This window comes from Lampetra planeri, chromosome 58 (assembly GCF_965212315.1).
Source record: "Lampetra planeri chromosome 58, kcLamPlan1.2.h2, whole genome shotgun sequence".
NCBI classification, from domain to species: domain Eukaryota; kingdom Metazoa; phylum Chordata; class Hyperoartia; order Petromyzontiformes; family Petromyzontidae; genus Lampetra; species Lampetra planeri.
In genome coordinates this window covers 4,288,574-4,302,228 of record NC_136164.1, presented here as the reverse complement: position 1 = coordinate 4,302,228, position 13,655 = coordinate 4,288,574, and the positions used below count along the sequence as shown (strand labels likewise).

Genomic DNA, 13,655 nt, shown 5'->3' with positions numbered 1-13,655 from the left:
TGCAAAGGGCCCCGTGGCCAGCAGAGGGCCCCCTAGAGTCACTGCTAGCTAGTGGGTGAAAAAAATCATACATCAAAGGGGCCTCCAACCAAATTTTGCTTAGGGCCCCCAAAGGTCTAGGGCCGGTTCTGACTGCGGCGTAACCATTTCGGGGGGGGGCAGGAGGTGATTTGAGAAACATGCATCAGAGTTTCAACTTCGGCATCGGAAGATCGAACCGAACCAGTGACCTCCCTGGATTGAAATCCGAGTCAGCTAAGTGCAGCGGTCACATCAATGAAGGACACTGAACAGGTAAAATATATTACGTTTTATTTCGCAGAAACACGCTGGACGTGGCAACGCGTTGCGCAGACCACCTCCGGCTGGAATACAAACGCAGCAAAAACAACCTCTCTCTAATGCGACGTACACACAACGCGGCTTGAGCCAACAACAACAAAAAATCAACCCCCCCAAAAACACCCCCCCCCCCCCTTTCTCCCTTGGCACAGTGGTACATTCCACAGCCATGTGGATCTCACGACGAGACATCGACTTTTTTTTGTAAATGATCCACGATTACACCATCATGCTGGGTTTTTTTTTTACCCAGGAAAGGCACATTGAGTCTCAAGACTCTTTTTTCTGTTGCAGGAGGGTCCTGCCAGGTGTTTCGCGATTTTGCTGCTGTGTGATTCCCAACTGAGTAATTTTTTGCCGTGTGGTGATCTCAAATTGTGGGGAGCGGCAGTAGCGCAGCGATTACAGCGCTACGCGTTCGATAATTCCCGCTCACGGCCAACACCGGTGACGATTGTTTTCACCAGTCCTGGGCCTCCCCTAGGTCGACTCCGCCTCAAATGAATACCTGGTGCGGTGCGCAAAAAAACATCACCAACCACCCCATCGCGTGCCGTGCCGGCCTTAATAGGTGCTCGCTAACAGCAACAGCGCCAACAGTCTGTTACAGGCTACACACGAGGGAGGGGGAGGGGGATCTTTGTCTTTGATCCCAATTAAGTAATTTTTCAGTGTTCATATTTCAGCATTTTTAAATGTTTGCCAATACCCGTTACACTGCGCTCCTTGCTTTTTTAGCTCCATCGATCGCAGTCGATGATTGTTATTCTCGAGATACATTCGCCGAATCGAGTGCGTAAAAAAGTAACGAAAGTTTTCGTTCGCGTTGCATGCCGTGGTAGAGGGAGCCCGGAGTGGTGGCTAAGCAATTAGCGCCATGAACCCAGCACACCTGAGTTCAATTCCCGACCACGGGCCCCACCGCGTCAGGGGTGAGAAATATCTCATCCGGTCCTGGGCACCCCTCCCATACAGCAACGCGTGCTGACCAGCGTGGTGAAGTACGGTCAAACGACCACCAAGACCGACCAATAGCAGCGTGACAAACGCCCGCCACTGTTCACCCGATACGTTGCAAGGCGGTCGGCAAAACATGGCCCGTGCGGCCACTACGGGCGCGAGATTCACAACAACAACAACAACGCAAATCGTGAATCGTACCGCAACCCCAAATCGCGAACGATGAGGAGGCGAGCAGAGCGAGCCCTCCCTCCCCCCAGCTGTTCTACACGGGCCACAGGTGTGGGAGGATTTATCCACACTTTACCCCACCGCACGCGACCATGCCGGATCGACTAACCATCGCGGCGGCGGCGGCGGTGGCGGCGGTGGCGTGTTCATCCACGCTGCTGGATGGACACAGGCGGAGGATTTTACGAGACTTTCCCACGTTGTTTAAACAAATCCCTCGGTGGGGGGATGTCGCCACTTTGCGGCCACGCCTGCCGGACCGTCAGGGTGACGGCGACAAACGTCGCGCGATGGGCGCGCCGCCACCGGCGAACTCCTACCACGGTCATCGTCGTCGAGCAGTGAAGTCAATGAACTTCTCGCAATGACATTTGCTCGAAGAGTGCTGCTAGGGCTGCGATAATTTTTTTAAAATTTCTTCACAAAGATCTGAATTTGAGCTGGTTTTGGCACACCCCACCCCACCCCCCCGCCCGCCTCTTCGTGAGCTACGTGGCCCCCCCTAATCTTTGGCTAATCTTGCTTACACCTAGAGCCCCCCCCCCACGGCCAATCGCAACGGCAACTTAAAATGTTGAACGTAACACGTTGGGGCAACCCTAGGCTTATTTTGCTTACTTGCTTGTGTGCCGCTGCCAATCATGGGCGAAGAGTGGGCGGGTGATTGTGTGGGTGGGTCAGTTGGTGGGTGATTGGGTTGGTGGGTCGGTGGGTATATAATTGGGTGGGTGATTGGGTGGTTGGTTGGGTTGGTGGGTGGGTGATTTGGTGGTTGGTTGGGCGATTGGGTGGGTTGCTGGGTTGGTGGGTAGGTCGATGGGTAGGTGGGTGATTGGGTGGGTGATTTGGTGGTTGGGAAGGTGATTTGGTGGTTGGGTAGGTGATTTTGTGGGTGGTTCGGTTGTTGGGTGGGTGGGCGATTGGTTGGGTAATGGGGTGGGTGGGTTGGTGGGTCGGTCGGTGGGTAGGTGGGTGATTTGGTGGGTGGGTGATTGGGTGGGTTGGTTGGTGGGTCGGTCGGTCGGTCGGTGGGTAAGGTGCTGATTGGGTGAGTGGGTGATTGGGTGGGTGGGTGATTTGGTGGTTGGGTAATCGGGTCAGGTGGGTGGTTCGGTGGATAAGGTGCTGATTGGGCGGGTGGGATCTCTATTAGCCGGGGAAGCCGAGCTCCCGAGCTAAGACTGCAGCAGCAGGGCCACTCCAGCCAAAGTCCACTTGGCGGGACTGTCTCTGGTCTTGAGGTGGAAGGTCCAGACGAAGGTGGGGCCGCGCTGGCGCGTCTTGTACACGGGGCACGCGTACGCGCTGCGCGTGTCCTGCTTGTCGCTGGGCACCGCGCGCAGGAACACCACGGGCAGCGGCGGCAGGAGCTCCTTCAGACGGGCGTCCGCTATCATCCCCGTCTTCGGGGGAGGTCGGAGGGCACAGGACGGGTCACGGGGGGAGAGAGAGGGGAGGGTGAGCGGCGCAGTGAACCCAGCGACTCGCGTCAGCATCGGACGTTTGCGACTTGCGCCAATTGCAAGCACATTTTGAACGATTGAAACGTCCGGCCAATATCAGTTACGTTTAACGTGCAGGAGACTTTTGCGACCAAAATTATGATTCATGACTGATTTTTTTTTCATGTTAGATCACTTAAGTATACATGATCTGACCCCGTGCCCCAGCTGGACATCTGTGAAAAAGATCTTGAAAGCTCATCGGATTCCTCCAGTGTACATAAATATTACGATTCGCATTCTGGTACAGATGTCCCTTCAGGAGGGATCCCCACACTTCAGACAAGACAAATATCCCCCGTATAGCCTCAACGGACTGTTGGGCCAAGTGCTGTTAGCGAGGAGCACCTATGAAGGCCGATACGGCGCACGAGGGGGTGGGTGGCCAGCACAACGCCCGGCCGCCTTCGTCTCCCTCGTGGCGAAGTTTAGACACCGCACAACGGTACTAATTTGAGGCCGAGTCGACCTAGGGGAGGCCGAGGACCGGTTCAGATAATCCTCACCGGTGTTGGTAGCCGTGAGCGGAAATCAAACTCGGGTCGCTGGGTTCGTAGCGCAGTGCGCTGATCGCTACGCTCCAGACGCGCGCACGCACGCACGCGCACACACACGCACTTCGCACGCGCTTCACACGCACCTGCGTGTCCCAGCGAGCGCCCTCCATGAAGAGGCCGTGGATGTAGGCGCCCTCGCGAGGCGGCCCGCCCAGCTCCTCCCTCGCCTTCTTCGTGACGTCGCAGCTCAGCGCCATGCGGTCCAGCGGCCACTCGTTGCGCCGCGCCGCCGACTGCATGATGGCCGTGAGGAACGACTGGGGGTTGAAGAACCCCGTGAGCCACACGGCCGACGGCAGCGCGAAGTCGCTCGTCCACGCCTCGAGCTCGCGCGCGCGCTGCAGCATGTCGATGAACCACGCCGCCAGGCCCAGCATGGACGGGTAGGCACGCCGGGTCCACCCCTCGGGCACTTGGTCGAAGAACAGCGACGTCAGCAGCGCCTCCATGTCGCCCGTCATCGTCAGCTCGCCCTGCGGGACGGAAGACGCGTGCGCGCGTACGCACGAGGGGGGGCGGGGAGGGGGGACACGGGAACGAGTCAAACCCATGCGCGGCTCGTTGTGGGGCGGGGCGGCCAAAGCGCTGGGCAGGCACCGCAGAGGTTCTGGAGCTCCGAGGGCGGAAAATGATTCTGGAAATTTCTCGTAAATCTGACGGGCTCTGATTGCGGCTCGTAAATGGGTGGTAAGTCTTAAGTGAATGGGAGAGGGGTGGGAGGGTGGGGGGGTGAGTCGTGGTGAGGTCGTAACTCTCCATCACGGCGGTTGGGAAGGACAACAAACTAAATGCAAAATGCAGCTCTCATGAAATGGTCCATAGTTTGGGATCTCTAGAATGTTTGTATGTATGTTGAACTTCCGTATGTATACATGTTGAACTTCTTTCGCACCGTACGTAGCCAACCCTGCTAATGGGAGGTGCGGGGGGAGGGGGAAGGACAAAAAAACTAAACACACAAAAAGCAGTTCTAAATGAAATTAATTTTCAACCTAATTTTTTTTTTTAAATACACCGGGGTCACCCTTGCTGGGTCTCCTACGACCTCTGACCCGGCGAAGGCGGCGGACTACAAATCCCCCCCGGCCCCCCCCTCCCTTCACCTTGAGGCCCAGGTCGAGCTCGCGTAGCGAGCGGCGGATCTCGCGCGTCAGCAGGTTCATGCGCTCGCACTCCTGCAGCGCCACCACCACGTACGGCGTGCGGTCCTCGGCGCGCGCCAGCAGCTCCGTCATGCCAAACTCCTCCGGCATGCGCTCCAGGATCTCGTCCAGCACGGCCTTCACCTGCACACACGCACGTGGCACGCACACACACACGGCACACACACACATGGCACACACACACACACGGAACACACACACAGCGCACACACACACGGCACACACACACGGCATACATACACGACACAGAACACACACACGCGGCACACACACGGCGCACACACACGGCGCACACACACACACGGCGCACACACACACGAAACACACACACACACACGGCGCACACACACATTGCACAGATTCACACGACACACACACACATGGCACACACACGGAACACACACACGGCACACACACACACGGCACAGATTCACACGATACACATACACATGGCACACACACGGCACACACACACGGAACACAGACACACACGGAACACACACGGCACACACACACACGGCACACACACACGCGGATGAGACGTGCGTTACGAGGGTAAGTGCGTGCACGCGTGCCAGTTTACTCCCCCCCTCCTCTGCTCGCTTGTATATTTTTATATATTTGTATCGTCCTTTTTAATTCTCTCCCGCTGCGCCGGGTCGACCCTCGCTACCTGCTTTGGGGAACTCTGTGGAAGCGGGCACTGCACGGTGGCATCGCGGTTACAGCGCCACGCTGCGCTACGAACCCGACGACCCGAGTTCGATGATTCCCGCTCACGGCCAACACCGGTGACGAGTATCTGAACCGGTCCTGGGCCTCCCCTAGGTCGACTCGGCCTCAAATTAGTACCTGGTGCGGTGTGTAAACATCTGCACAAGGGAGACAAAAGTGGCCGGGCATAGTTCTGACCACCCACCCGCTCGTGTGTCGTTTCGGCCTTCATAGGTGCTCGCTAATAGCACTTGCCCCAATAATCTGTTGAGGCTATACTGGGGGATCTTTATCTTTGTACACGTGTGTGTGTGTGTATGTGTGAATGTAGGGAGCGGTGGCGCATTGGTTAGCGCACCGTGTTTTAAACCCGATGATCCGAGTTCGATTCCTGCTCATGGCTTACATATCTGAACCGGGCCTGGGCCTCCCCTAGGTCGACTCAGCCTTAAACGAGTAGCTGATGTGGGTGTGTAAATATCGCCACTGGTGAGACAAAGGCGGCCGGGCCTGATGCTGGCCACCCGCCTCCTTGTGTGCCGTGATGGCCGTCATAGGCACTGCTCGCTAACATCACTTGCCCCAACGGTGCGTAAGGCTATCAGAGGGATCTTTGTCTCGTGTGTGCCGTGTGTGTGTGCCGTGTGTGTGTGCCGTGTGTGTGTGCCGTGTGTGTGTGCCGTGTGTGTGTGCCGTGCGCCGTGTTTCTGTGCCGTGTGTGTGTGCCGTGTGTGTGTGCCGTGTGTGTGTGCCGTGTGTGTGTGCCGTGTGTGTGTGCCGTGTGTGTGTGCCGTGCGCCGTGTTTCTGTGCCGTGTGTGTGTGCCGTGTGTGTGTGCCGTGTGTGTGTGCCGTGTGTGTGTGCCGTGTGTGTGTGCCGTGTGTGTGTGCCGTGCGCCGTGTTTCTGTGCCGTGTGTGTGTGCCGTGTGTGTGTGCCATGTGTGCCGTGTGTGTGTCAAATGTGTGCCGTGTGCCGTGCGTGTGTGTGTGTGTGTGTGCCGTGTGTGTGTGTGTGCCGTGTGTGTGTGTGTGTGTGCTGTGTGTGTGTGTGTGTCGTGTGTGTGTGTGCCGTGTGTGTGTGTGCCGTGTGTGTGTGTGTGCCATGTGTGTGTGCCGTGTGTGCCGTGCGTGTATGTCATGTGTGTGTGCCGTGCGTGCCTTCTCCTCGCGGGTGGAGCCGCCCCCCTCCGAGCCGCTGCTGTCCCTGGGCTGCATCTCGAGCACCGTCTTGAAGAGCTTCTCCGACGTCTGCGTCAGGAAGCCGAACTCGGCGTTGGGGTGCAGCCCGTAGAGGTAGGGGGACTCGGGCGGCAGCGTGTCGTCAATGTACTGAGGAGGGCGCGGCGGTGCGCACGGAGCAGGGAGGGGGTCGGGGGAACCGAAGCAGCGGAAGGATTCATTCGTGAAGGAGGAATCCACGGTGGCTAGGAGATGTCATCTCCCTCGCCTGGTATGCAGGAGGTCAGGGGTTCGACCCCGCCCCTGAAGTCTGCTGTATATTTGGAGTTTGCGTGTCTCTCTCTCTCATCATCATCACGGTGGCTAGGAGATATTAACTACCTCGCCTGGTATGCAGGAGGTCGTGGGTTCGATCCCGACCCTGATGCCTGCTGTATATTTGGAGTTTGCGTGTCTCTCTCTCTCATCATCATCATGGTGGCTAGGAGATGTTAACTACCTCGCCTGGTATGGAGGAGGTGGTGGGTTCGATCCCGACCCTGACGATGCCTGCTGCATATTTGGAGTTTGCGTGTCTCTCTCTCTCATCATCATCACGGTGGCTAGGAGATGTTAACTACCTCGCCTGGTATGCAGGAGGTCGTGGGTTCGATCTCGGGTCCTCCAGTTTTTTCCTTCAACATTTATTATCAACGTGCGTTTATATTATATCGATTATTTGGCCGCTATAAATTTGCACGTGAAAAACCGCTTCGCTGAGCTTGTTGTTGTAACTTCCAGACCCCCGTGCCCCGACTGGGCATCTGTCGCAAAAGAGCTTCATAGCTCACCGGATTCCGTCCTGCGGTATAAATAAATATTCTGATTCCGATAACAACAACAACAAAAAGATTTTGCACGTAACACAAGAGCGAGCGGCGAGTGCTGTAGACGACACTTCGAGGGATCTCAGAGGTGGCCCTGCGTTAGCCACTTCCGCGGGCCGTTTTCTGACGCAGAAAGTTGCTCCACTCTGCGGGAGATCCGCACAAACGCTCCGTCACGTGACGCGAACGCGGACAACATCGGGGGAAAGAAAATTACCCCGAAGAAGTTGTTACTCTTTCGGTGAATTACGATTCGCATCGCACTTTGTAGAATTGATCGCACCTCCGATGAGCACGGTTGCGCTACGCACGGTGCGGTAGAAGGTCAACGCGCAGACATACGTACACGTACACGTGAGGCCCATCAGACAGGAAAGTGGGTGACCAATCAGATTGACGACACCTGGTGGACAGGGGGGGCGGGCGGGCGGGCGGGCGGGCGGCAGGTGAAGAGGGCGGCGCACCTGGTGGTAGGCGTTGTAGTCGGAGTTGGGCGGGATGGGGAAGCCGGGGGCCAGGTACAGCTCGCCGTCCAGCATGCCGGGCTGGATGTACTCCTCCAGGTAGGTGCGGCACAGACGCCGGTCCCAGTCGTCGGTGATGTGGCCGCCGTACATGATCTCCCCAAACAGGTAGCGCAGGTCGTCCCAGGGCACCTGCGACGGGGGGCGGTGGCGGGAGGAAACCAGCGGCACGGGCAAGGAATGAATCGGGCTCAGGCGTGGGATGTGCGTAACGCTGCCCGGCGCGAGGGTGCTTCCTCGTCTCACGATAATTTTTTTTTTTTTTTACCAGGTAAGGCCCTGCTGAGCTTGTACGGCTCCTTTTCAGAAGCGACGTTCGGCTTCCGCAAATTGCGCAAATCAAATATTGGGGGGGGGGGGGGGGGGGTGGCACCTAACAAATTGCCGCACCCCTCTGAGCTGATCGTGTAGTCACTACGCCATTGATACTAACTAAACAATTTACTATTTTTATTTTAGCAGGTAAGGCCCCACCGAGCTAGGTAGCTTTTTTTCAGAAGCGAACCGGCCTTCACAAATGACAGCTCAACGAAGTGTGGCTTGTGGCCACGTGGAAATGTATAGTGGCCAAGTGCTCTGAACGCGTGACGTTGATTCCAAATGTGGAGGGAAAAACCGGAGGGACCCAGAGAAATTTCCACATGACGGTGATAAGCCACTTCGGTGCTACATAGCTCAGTGAGGCCATCCCTGGTAAAAAAAAAAATTTTTAGAACAAATAAATTACTCCAATGGAATCGCACGCAGTGGAAACGTCGCCCCCTCCACCCCCACCCCCTACTGCGGTAATCCTGGCAGGACCCCTCCTGGACAAAAAGGAGAGCCTGGAGACTCCGCGCGGGTTTCCCTGGAACGAACGAGCGGAGCGAACGACGGCGCGCGCTGGCCGCCGCCGCCGCCGTGCGACAAAGGCCCCACCTTGGCGTTGGCCTCCAGGTAGTTGTAGAGGACGTTCACGGAGATGGTGAGGTCACCCGTGTTGAACGGGTAGCTGCGGTTCCAGCCCTGCGCGCCGAACTTGCGCCGCTCCGCCACCACCGCGTGGAAGTAGCACAGCGCAAACAGGATGCTCTTGAACTCGTTTTCCCGCGCGCACATCTCCAGGGTGTCCTGTGAGGGGAAGCGACGGAAACGACGGCGCCGCCCGCACGCACGCGGTTAGCGCCCCGGGCCGCCCGCGCTTCTGCGCCAGCGACGGCCGTTCGTTCGCTCGCTCGCTAGCCGGCGGCGGCGGGGCCGTCCCGCGTGCCGGAACGCGCGAACTCTCGCGACAGCGTTCGCGTGAGCCGCTCTTGGCTGCCGTGATTTGTTTGATCCACGGATCGCGGGGGGGGGGGGGAGGCGGGGGTCGACCACGGGGAGGGGGGTCACAGCCCGCGTCGATTGTCGACCGCCGACTGAAGTGCGCCAACCGGAGGTTATCGGTTGGCGCCACCGCTTCCGTGTGACGCCGAGGCCGAGGCAAGGCACCCCCGGTGACAAACTGGCTGGCGTTTAAATTCAACCGCAGCCCCGGATCGAGGCAATCATATGTATGTGTGTGTGTTCAACTTCTTTCGCACCGTACGTAGCCAACCAAGCTAATCGGACGTATGTGGGAAGGACAACAGACGAAACGCAATAAATCAGTTCTCAAGAAATCAGTTTTCAATCTAGAATTCATCGGATCGGCGGCACCACGTGGGCGTTCGGCGTGGCCCGGGGAAGTCCGTGCGGTTTTTTTTTTTCCGCTCGTCGCGGTTCGAGCCCGTCGGCCACCCTAGTTAACACCCGCGGGGGTGGCGATCCCGCCATGCCGTTCGAAAGAGAGCCCGCCGTGGAACGGGAGGGGTCGCGGTCACCTGGTTGAAGTTGTCCAGGGCCTTGTGCAGGTTGGCGTGCATGCCAGAGGGCGGCTCGTTGGTGATCTTGATGGAGGTCTCCAGGATGCCCTGCGGGATGATGTGCGAGTCGGCCGAGGAGGCCGGCTCGGCGCTCACAAAGACGCGGAAGATGGGCGAGCTCGACTCGCCCCCCAGCTGCTCCAGCTTCTTCTCCAGCGTGCCCAGCCACTTGGCCACCAGGTGGATGTTCTGCCGGCGGGAGAACGGGGCGAGGTAGTTAACATCTCATAGCCACCACGGCACCCCAAAGGTGGCTGAGACCCAGATTCAAACCCGGGACCTCAGAAGTTCTGGCTCAGCTGCCCGACCTCCGAGCCACCCGGCCACCTCAAATAACACACAACCCATGAATATGCTAAATTCCTCTTGATATGCACATTCTTTTGTTAAGGCGCTCTTCTTCCACCTCCAACTCAGCTTATGTATAAGCTCCTAGCTTGGCAGTGTCTCATTCTTCACCTGAAGACGGCTGCTTGCGTTGTAGCCGAAACGTCGTGAGAATTATTTTATTGTGTTTTATTTTTATTATTTTATTACTTCCCTTCTACGTGACTTTACCGAAAGAACCAAGAAGATAACACACAACCGCGAGCCCTCCCGGCCCGTCCACGCGCATGCCCTCACCTGCAGGATGACCCAGTGGCCTTCCCTGGCGGCCAGGTCCAGCGCCTGTTCGGCCACCACCTCCTGGCCCTGGCCCAGCGAGACGTTGTGGAAGTTGCCCTGGTCAAACGTGATCCCCAACTTCTTCCCTGCACGCGCGCACGAAGACGGAGCGCCGAGGTGCCGATTCTCAGAATCGGAATGTTTATTTGCGCTGGAGGAGGAATCCGATGAGCCGTAAAGTTCTTTCTCACAGATGTCCAGACTTGCGGGACGAGCCACGCGCTGTTGTCTCAAGAGTCTGTTTCAGGAGGTTGCTGACAAGTTGAAGTCATATTCTTGATTCTTTCGGTAAAGTCACGTAGAAGGGAAATAATAAAATAATTAAAATAAAACATGATAAAATGAAATTCTCACGACGTTTCGGCCACAACGCAAGCAGCTGTCCTCAGGTGAAGAAACAGAGCTGTCGGAAAGACACCTGAGGATGGCTGCTTGCGTTGTGGCCGAAACGTCGTGAGAATTTAATTTTGTTATGTTTAATTTTTATTATTTTGTTATTTCCCTTCTACGTGACTTTACCGAAAGAACCAACAATATGAATTCCCTGCAGTCCCGAAAGCTTGAAATCGAAATTTAAGTTGAGGTTATTTAGATTAATTGGCTGCGACTATAGATTTCCACGCGATGTTAATTACCTTGCCACCAGGGTTGGAGCGTATATTTAAGCTGGGTTGGTGGTGTTTCATTCAGACGCTGTCTTTCCGACAGACCTGTTCTTCACCTGAGGACGGCTGCTTGCGTTGTGGCCGAAACGTCGTGAGAATTATGAAATGTTTCATTTTTATTATTTTATTATTTCCCTTCTACGTGATGACTTTACCGAAACAACCAAGAAGATGAGTGTGAAGACAGAAACAAACAAACTCCGCACGGGGAGCCGTGCGAGTAGGGAATCTCGCAAAGGGGGGGCACGAGCGGCCCCGCTGTGCCCCCCCCGCCGACCAAGTCACGTGCGCAACCCACCGTGCCGCTCCACGTCCTTGAGCGGGTCCACGCCCGGTGAGAGGATGAAGAACATGGGGATGGCCGGACCCGACTCCTCGAAGGAGGCGGCAAAGTCGAGCGAGCGCCCGGCCACGTACTTGTTGCCAAGTTTCTCCTCCACAAAGTCCCTGTGCCGAGTAGCGAGCAAACAAAGGGTCCCCCCCCCCCACCCCGTGTTAGTCTCGACAGACTGGAATTGTTATGGGTCTCATCTTCTTGGTTCTTTCGGTAAAATCACATAGAAGGGAAATAATAAAATACTATAAATAAAACATAATAAAATAATTCTCACGACGTCTCGGCCACAACGCAAGCAGCCATTCTCAGGTGAAGAACAGGTCTGTCGGAAAGACAGCGTCTGAATGAACACCACCAGGCTTGGCAGCGTATATTTAAGCTGGGTTGTCAAGGCGCTCTTCCCCCTCCAACCCAGCTTAAATATACGCTGCCAAGCCTGGTGGTGTTCATTCAGATGCTGTCTTTCCGACAGACCTGTTCTTCACCTGAGGACGGCTGCTTGCGTTGTGGCCGAAACGTCGTGAGAATGATTTTATTTGTATTATTTTATTATTTCCCTTCTACGTGACTTTACCGAAAGAACCAAGAAGATGAATCCCTGCAGTCACGAAAGCTTTAAATCGAAAAAATGTCATGGGTCTCTACGTAAGTCTACGGGTCTTCATTTCAGTCTGCGGGTCTCTACGTAAGTCTATGGGTCTCCATGCAATCCGCGGATGTCTATACGAGTCGATAGGTCCCACTCCTCCTCGCCGTAGCCCTGCGGACCCGGCACAAGCCCTCGGGGCTACTCGGTCATCCAGCTTTGCCGCCTGCGCGCTTAACACTCGGAGTAGTGAGGGGGGGGGGGGGTTCCCGGTGGTGGCGCCCTCACCGCACGGCGTAGGTCATGCGGTCGGGGCGTAGCGCGCGCATCATGCACAGACGCTGCAGCGCAGTCTTGTTCTTCCACTCCTGCGGGAACTTTTCCTTCTCGGGCGCCTCCGACTCCACGAACTTCTTCCAGCGCTTGGCCGATCCCTCGATGTCCCGGTCCAGGTTCTGGAACGCCTCCATGTTTGACAGGGCCTGAGCACGCGCACGGACGGTGCATAAAGATTGTCCACGTTGGGACGAGTGCTGCTAGCTAGCAGTGCCTATGAAGGCAGGTGTGCATGTATGTTGAAATTCTTTCGCACCGGATGTAGCCAACCATGCTAATCGGAGGTGTGGGGTAAGGAAAAAACAAATTAAACACAAAAAGTAGTTCAAAAAAAATTTGTTTTCAATCTAGATGATTTAAAAGTGCATCGCTCCAGTGGCTTCCTAATATCGGAAGGAAGAGTGTTCCAGACGGCCGCAGAAGCGCATCTGATCACACGCAAATGCTGTGGCTGTCTTCGTTTCGATTGCTCGCCAGATCAGGTACGGCGCACGAAGGCATGGTGTAGTCAACGCCACGCCCGGCCGCCTCTGTCTCCCCAGTGCTGATGTTTACACAATGCACCACGTACTTCATTTAGGCTGAGTCGACCTAGGGGAGGCCTAGAAACCAGTTCAAGCATTCGGTTCGTAACGAAGAGCACAAACCACTACACTACCGCCCCCCACAAAGACAAAGATCCCCTGTATAGCCTTCACAGACTGTAGGGGCAAGTGCTGTTAGCGAGCACCTATGAAGGCCGTAACGGTACACGAGGGGGTGGGTGGCCAGCACCATGCCCGACCGCCTTTGTCTCCCCAGTGGCGATGTTTACACACCGCACCAGGTACTCATTTTGAGGCCGAGTCCACCTAGGGGAGGCCCAGGACCGGTTCAGATAATCGTCACTGGGTGTTGGCCGTGAGCGGGAATCGAACCTGGGTCGCCAGGTTCGTAGCGCAGCGTAGCGCTAACCGCTACACTACCGCCCCCCACAACAACAACAACCGCCATTCGCCACTAAGTGACGGTGACGTCACCACGACGCTTGTGCCATACACACACTCACACAGGAGCAAGCGCGCGTGTCAACTTTGACTCTGAAGGATAAAAGTACGTGCACTGAATCGCGCGTATAAGAATCAATGCCTTTTATTTATACGAAT

General features: G+C 56.3%; 1 protein-coding gene across 1 annotated transcript in view; it reads right to left on the bottom strand.

Moving 5' to 3' along the window:
• Window positions 1-2,041: 2,041 nt before the first annotated feature.
• The window catches only part of DNAH9 (dynein axonemal heavy chain 9), a 98,308-nt gene continuing 86,694 nt past the window's right edge, over window positions 2,042-13,655 (bottom strand). Inside the window, exons 66-75 of the mRNA XM_078618661.1 lie at window positions 12,463-12,656; window positions 11,550-11,698; window positions 10,545-10,672; window positions 9,879-10,109; window positions 8,956-9,147; window positions 7,978-8,169; window positions 6,627-6,797; window positions 4,696-4,878; window positions 3,676-4,065; window positions 2,042-2,936 (exon numbers count right to left, since the gene is read on the bottom strand). Of these exons, the coding sequence (XP_078474787.1) occupies window positions 2,709-2,936; window positions 3,676-4,065; window positions 4,696-4,878; window positions 6,627-6,797; window positions 7,978-8,169; window positions 8,956-9,147; window positions 9,879-10,109; window positions 10,545-10,672; window positions 11,550-11,698; window positions 12,463-12,656 (2,058 nt within the window). The 3' untranslated portion in view covers window positions 2,042-2,708. The remainder of the gene's footprint in view (window positions 2,937-3,675; window positions 4,066-4,695; window positions 4,879-6,626; window positions 6,798-7,977; window positions 8,170-8,955; window positions 9,148-9,878; window positions 10,110-10,544; window positions 10,673-11,549; window positions 11,699-12,462; window positions 12,657-13,655) is intronic.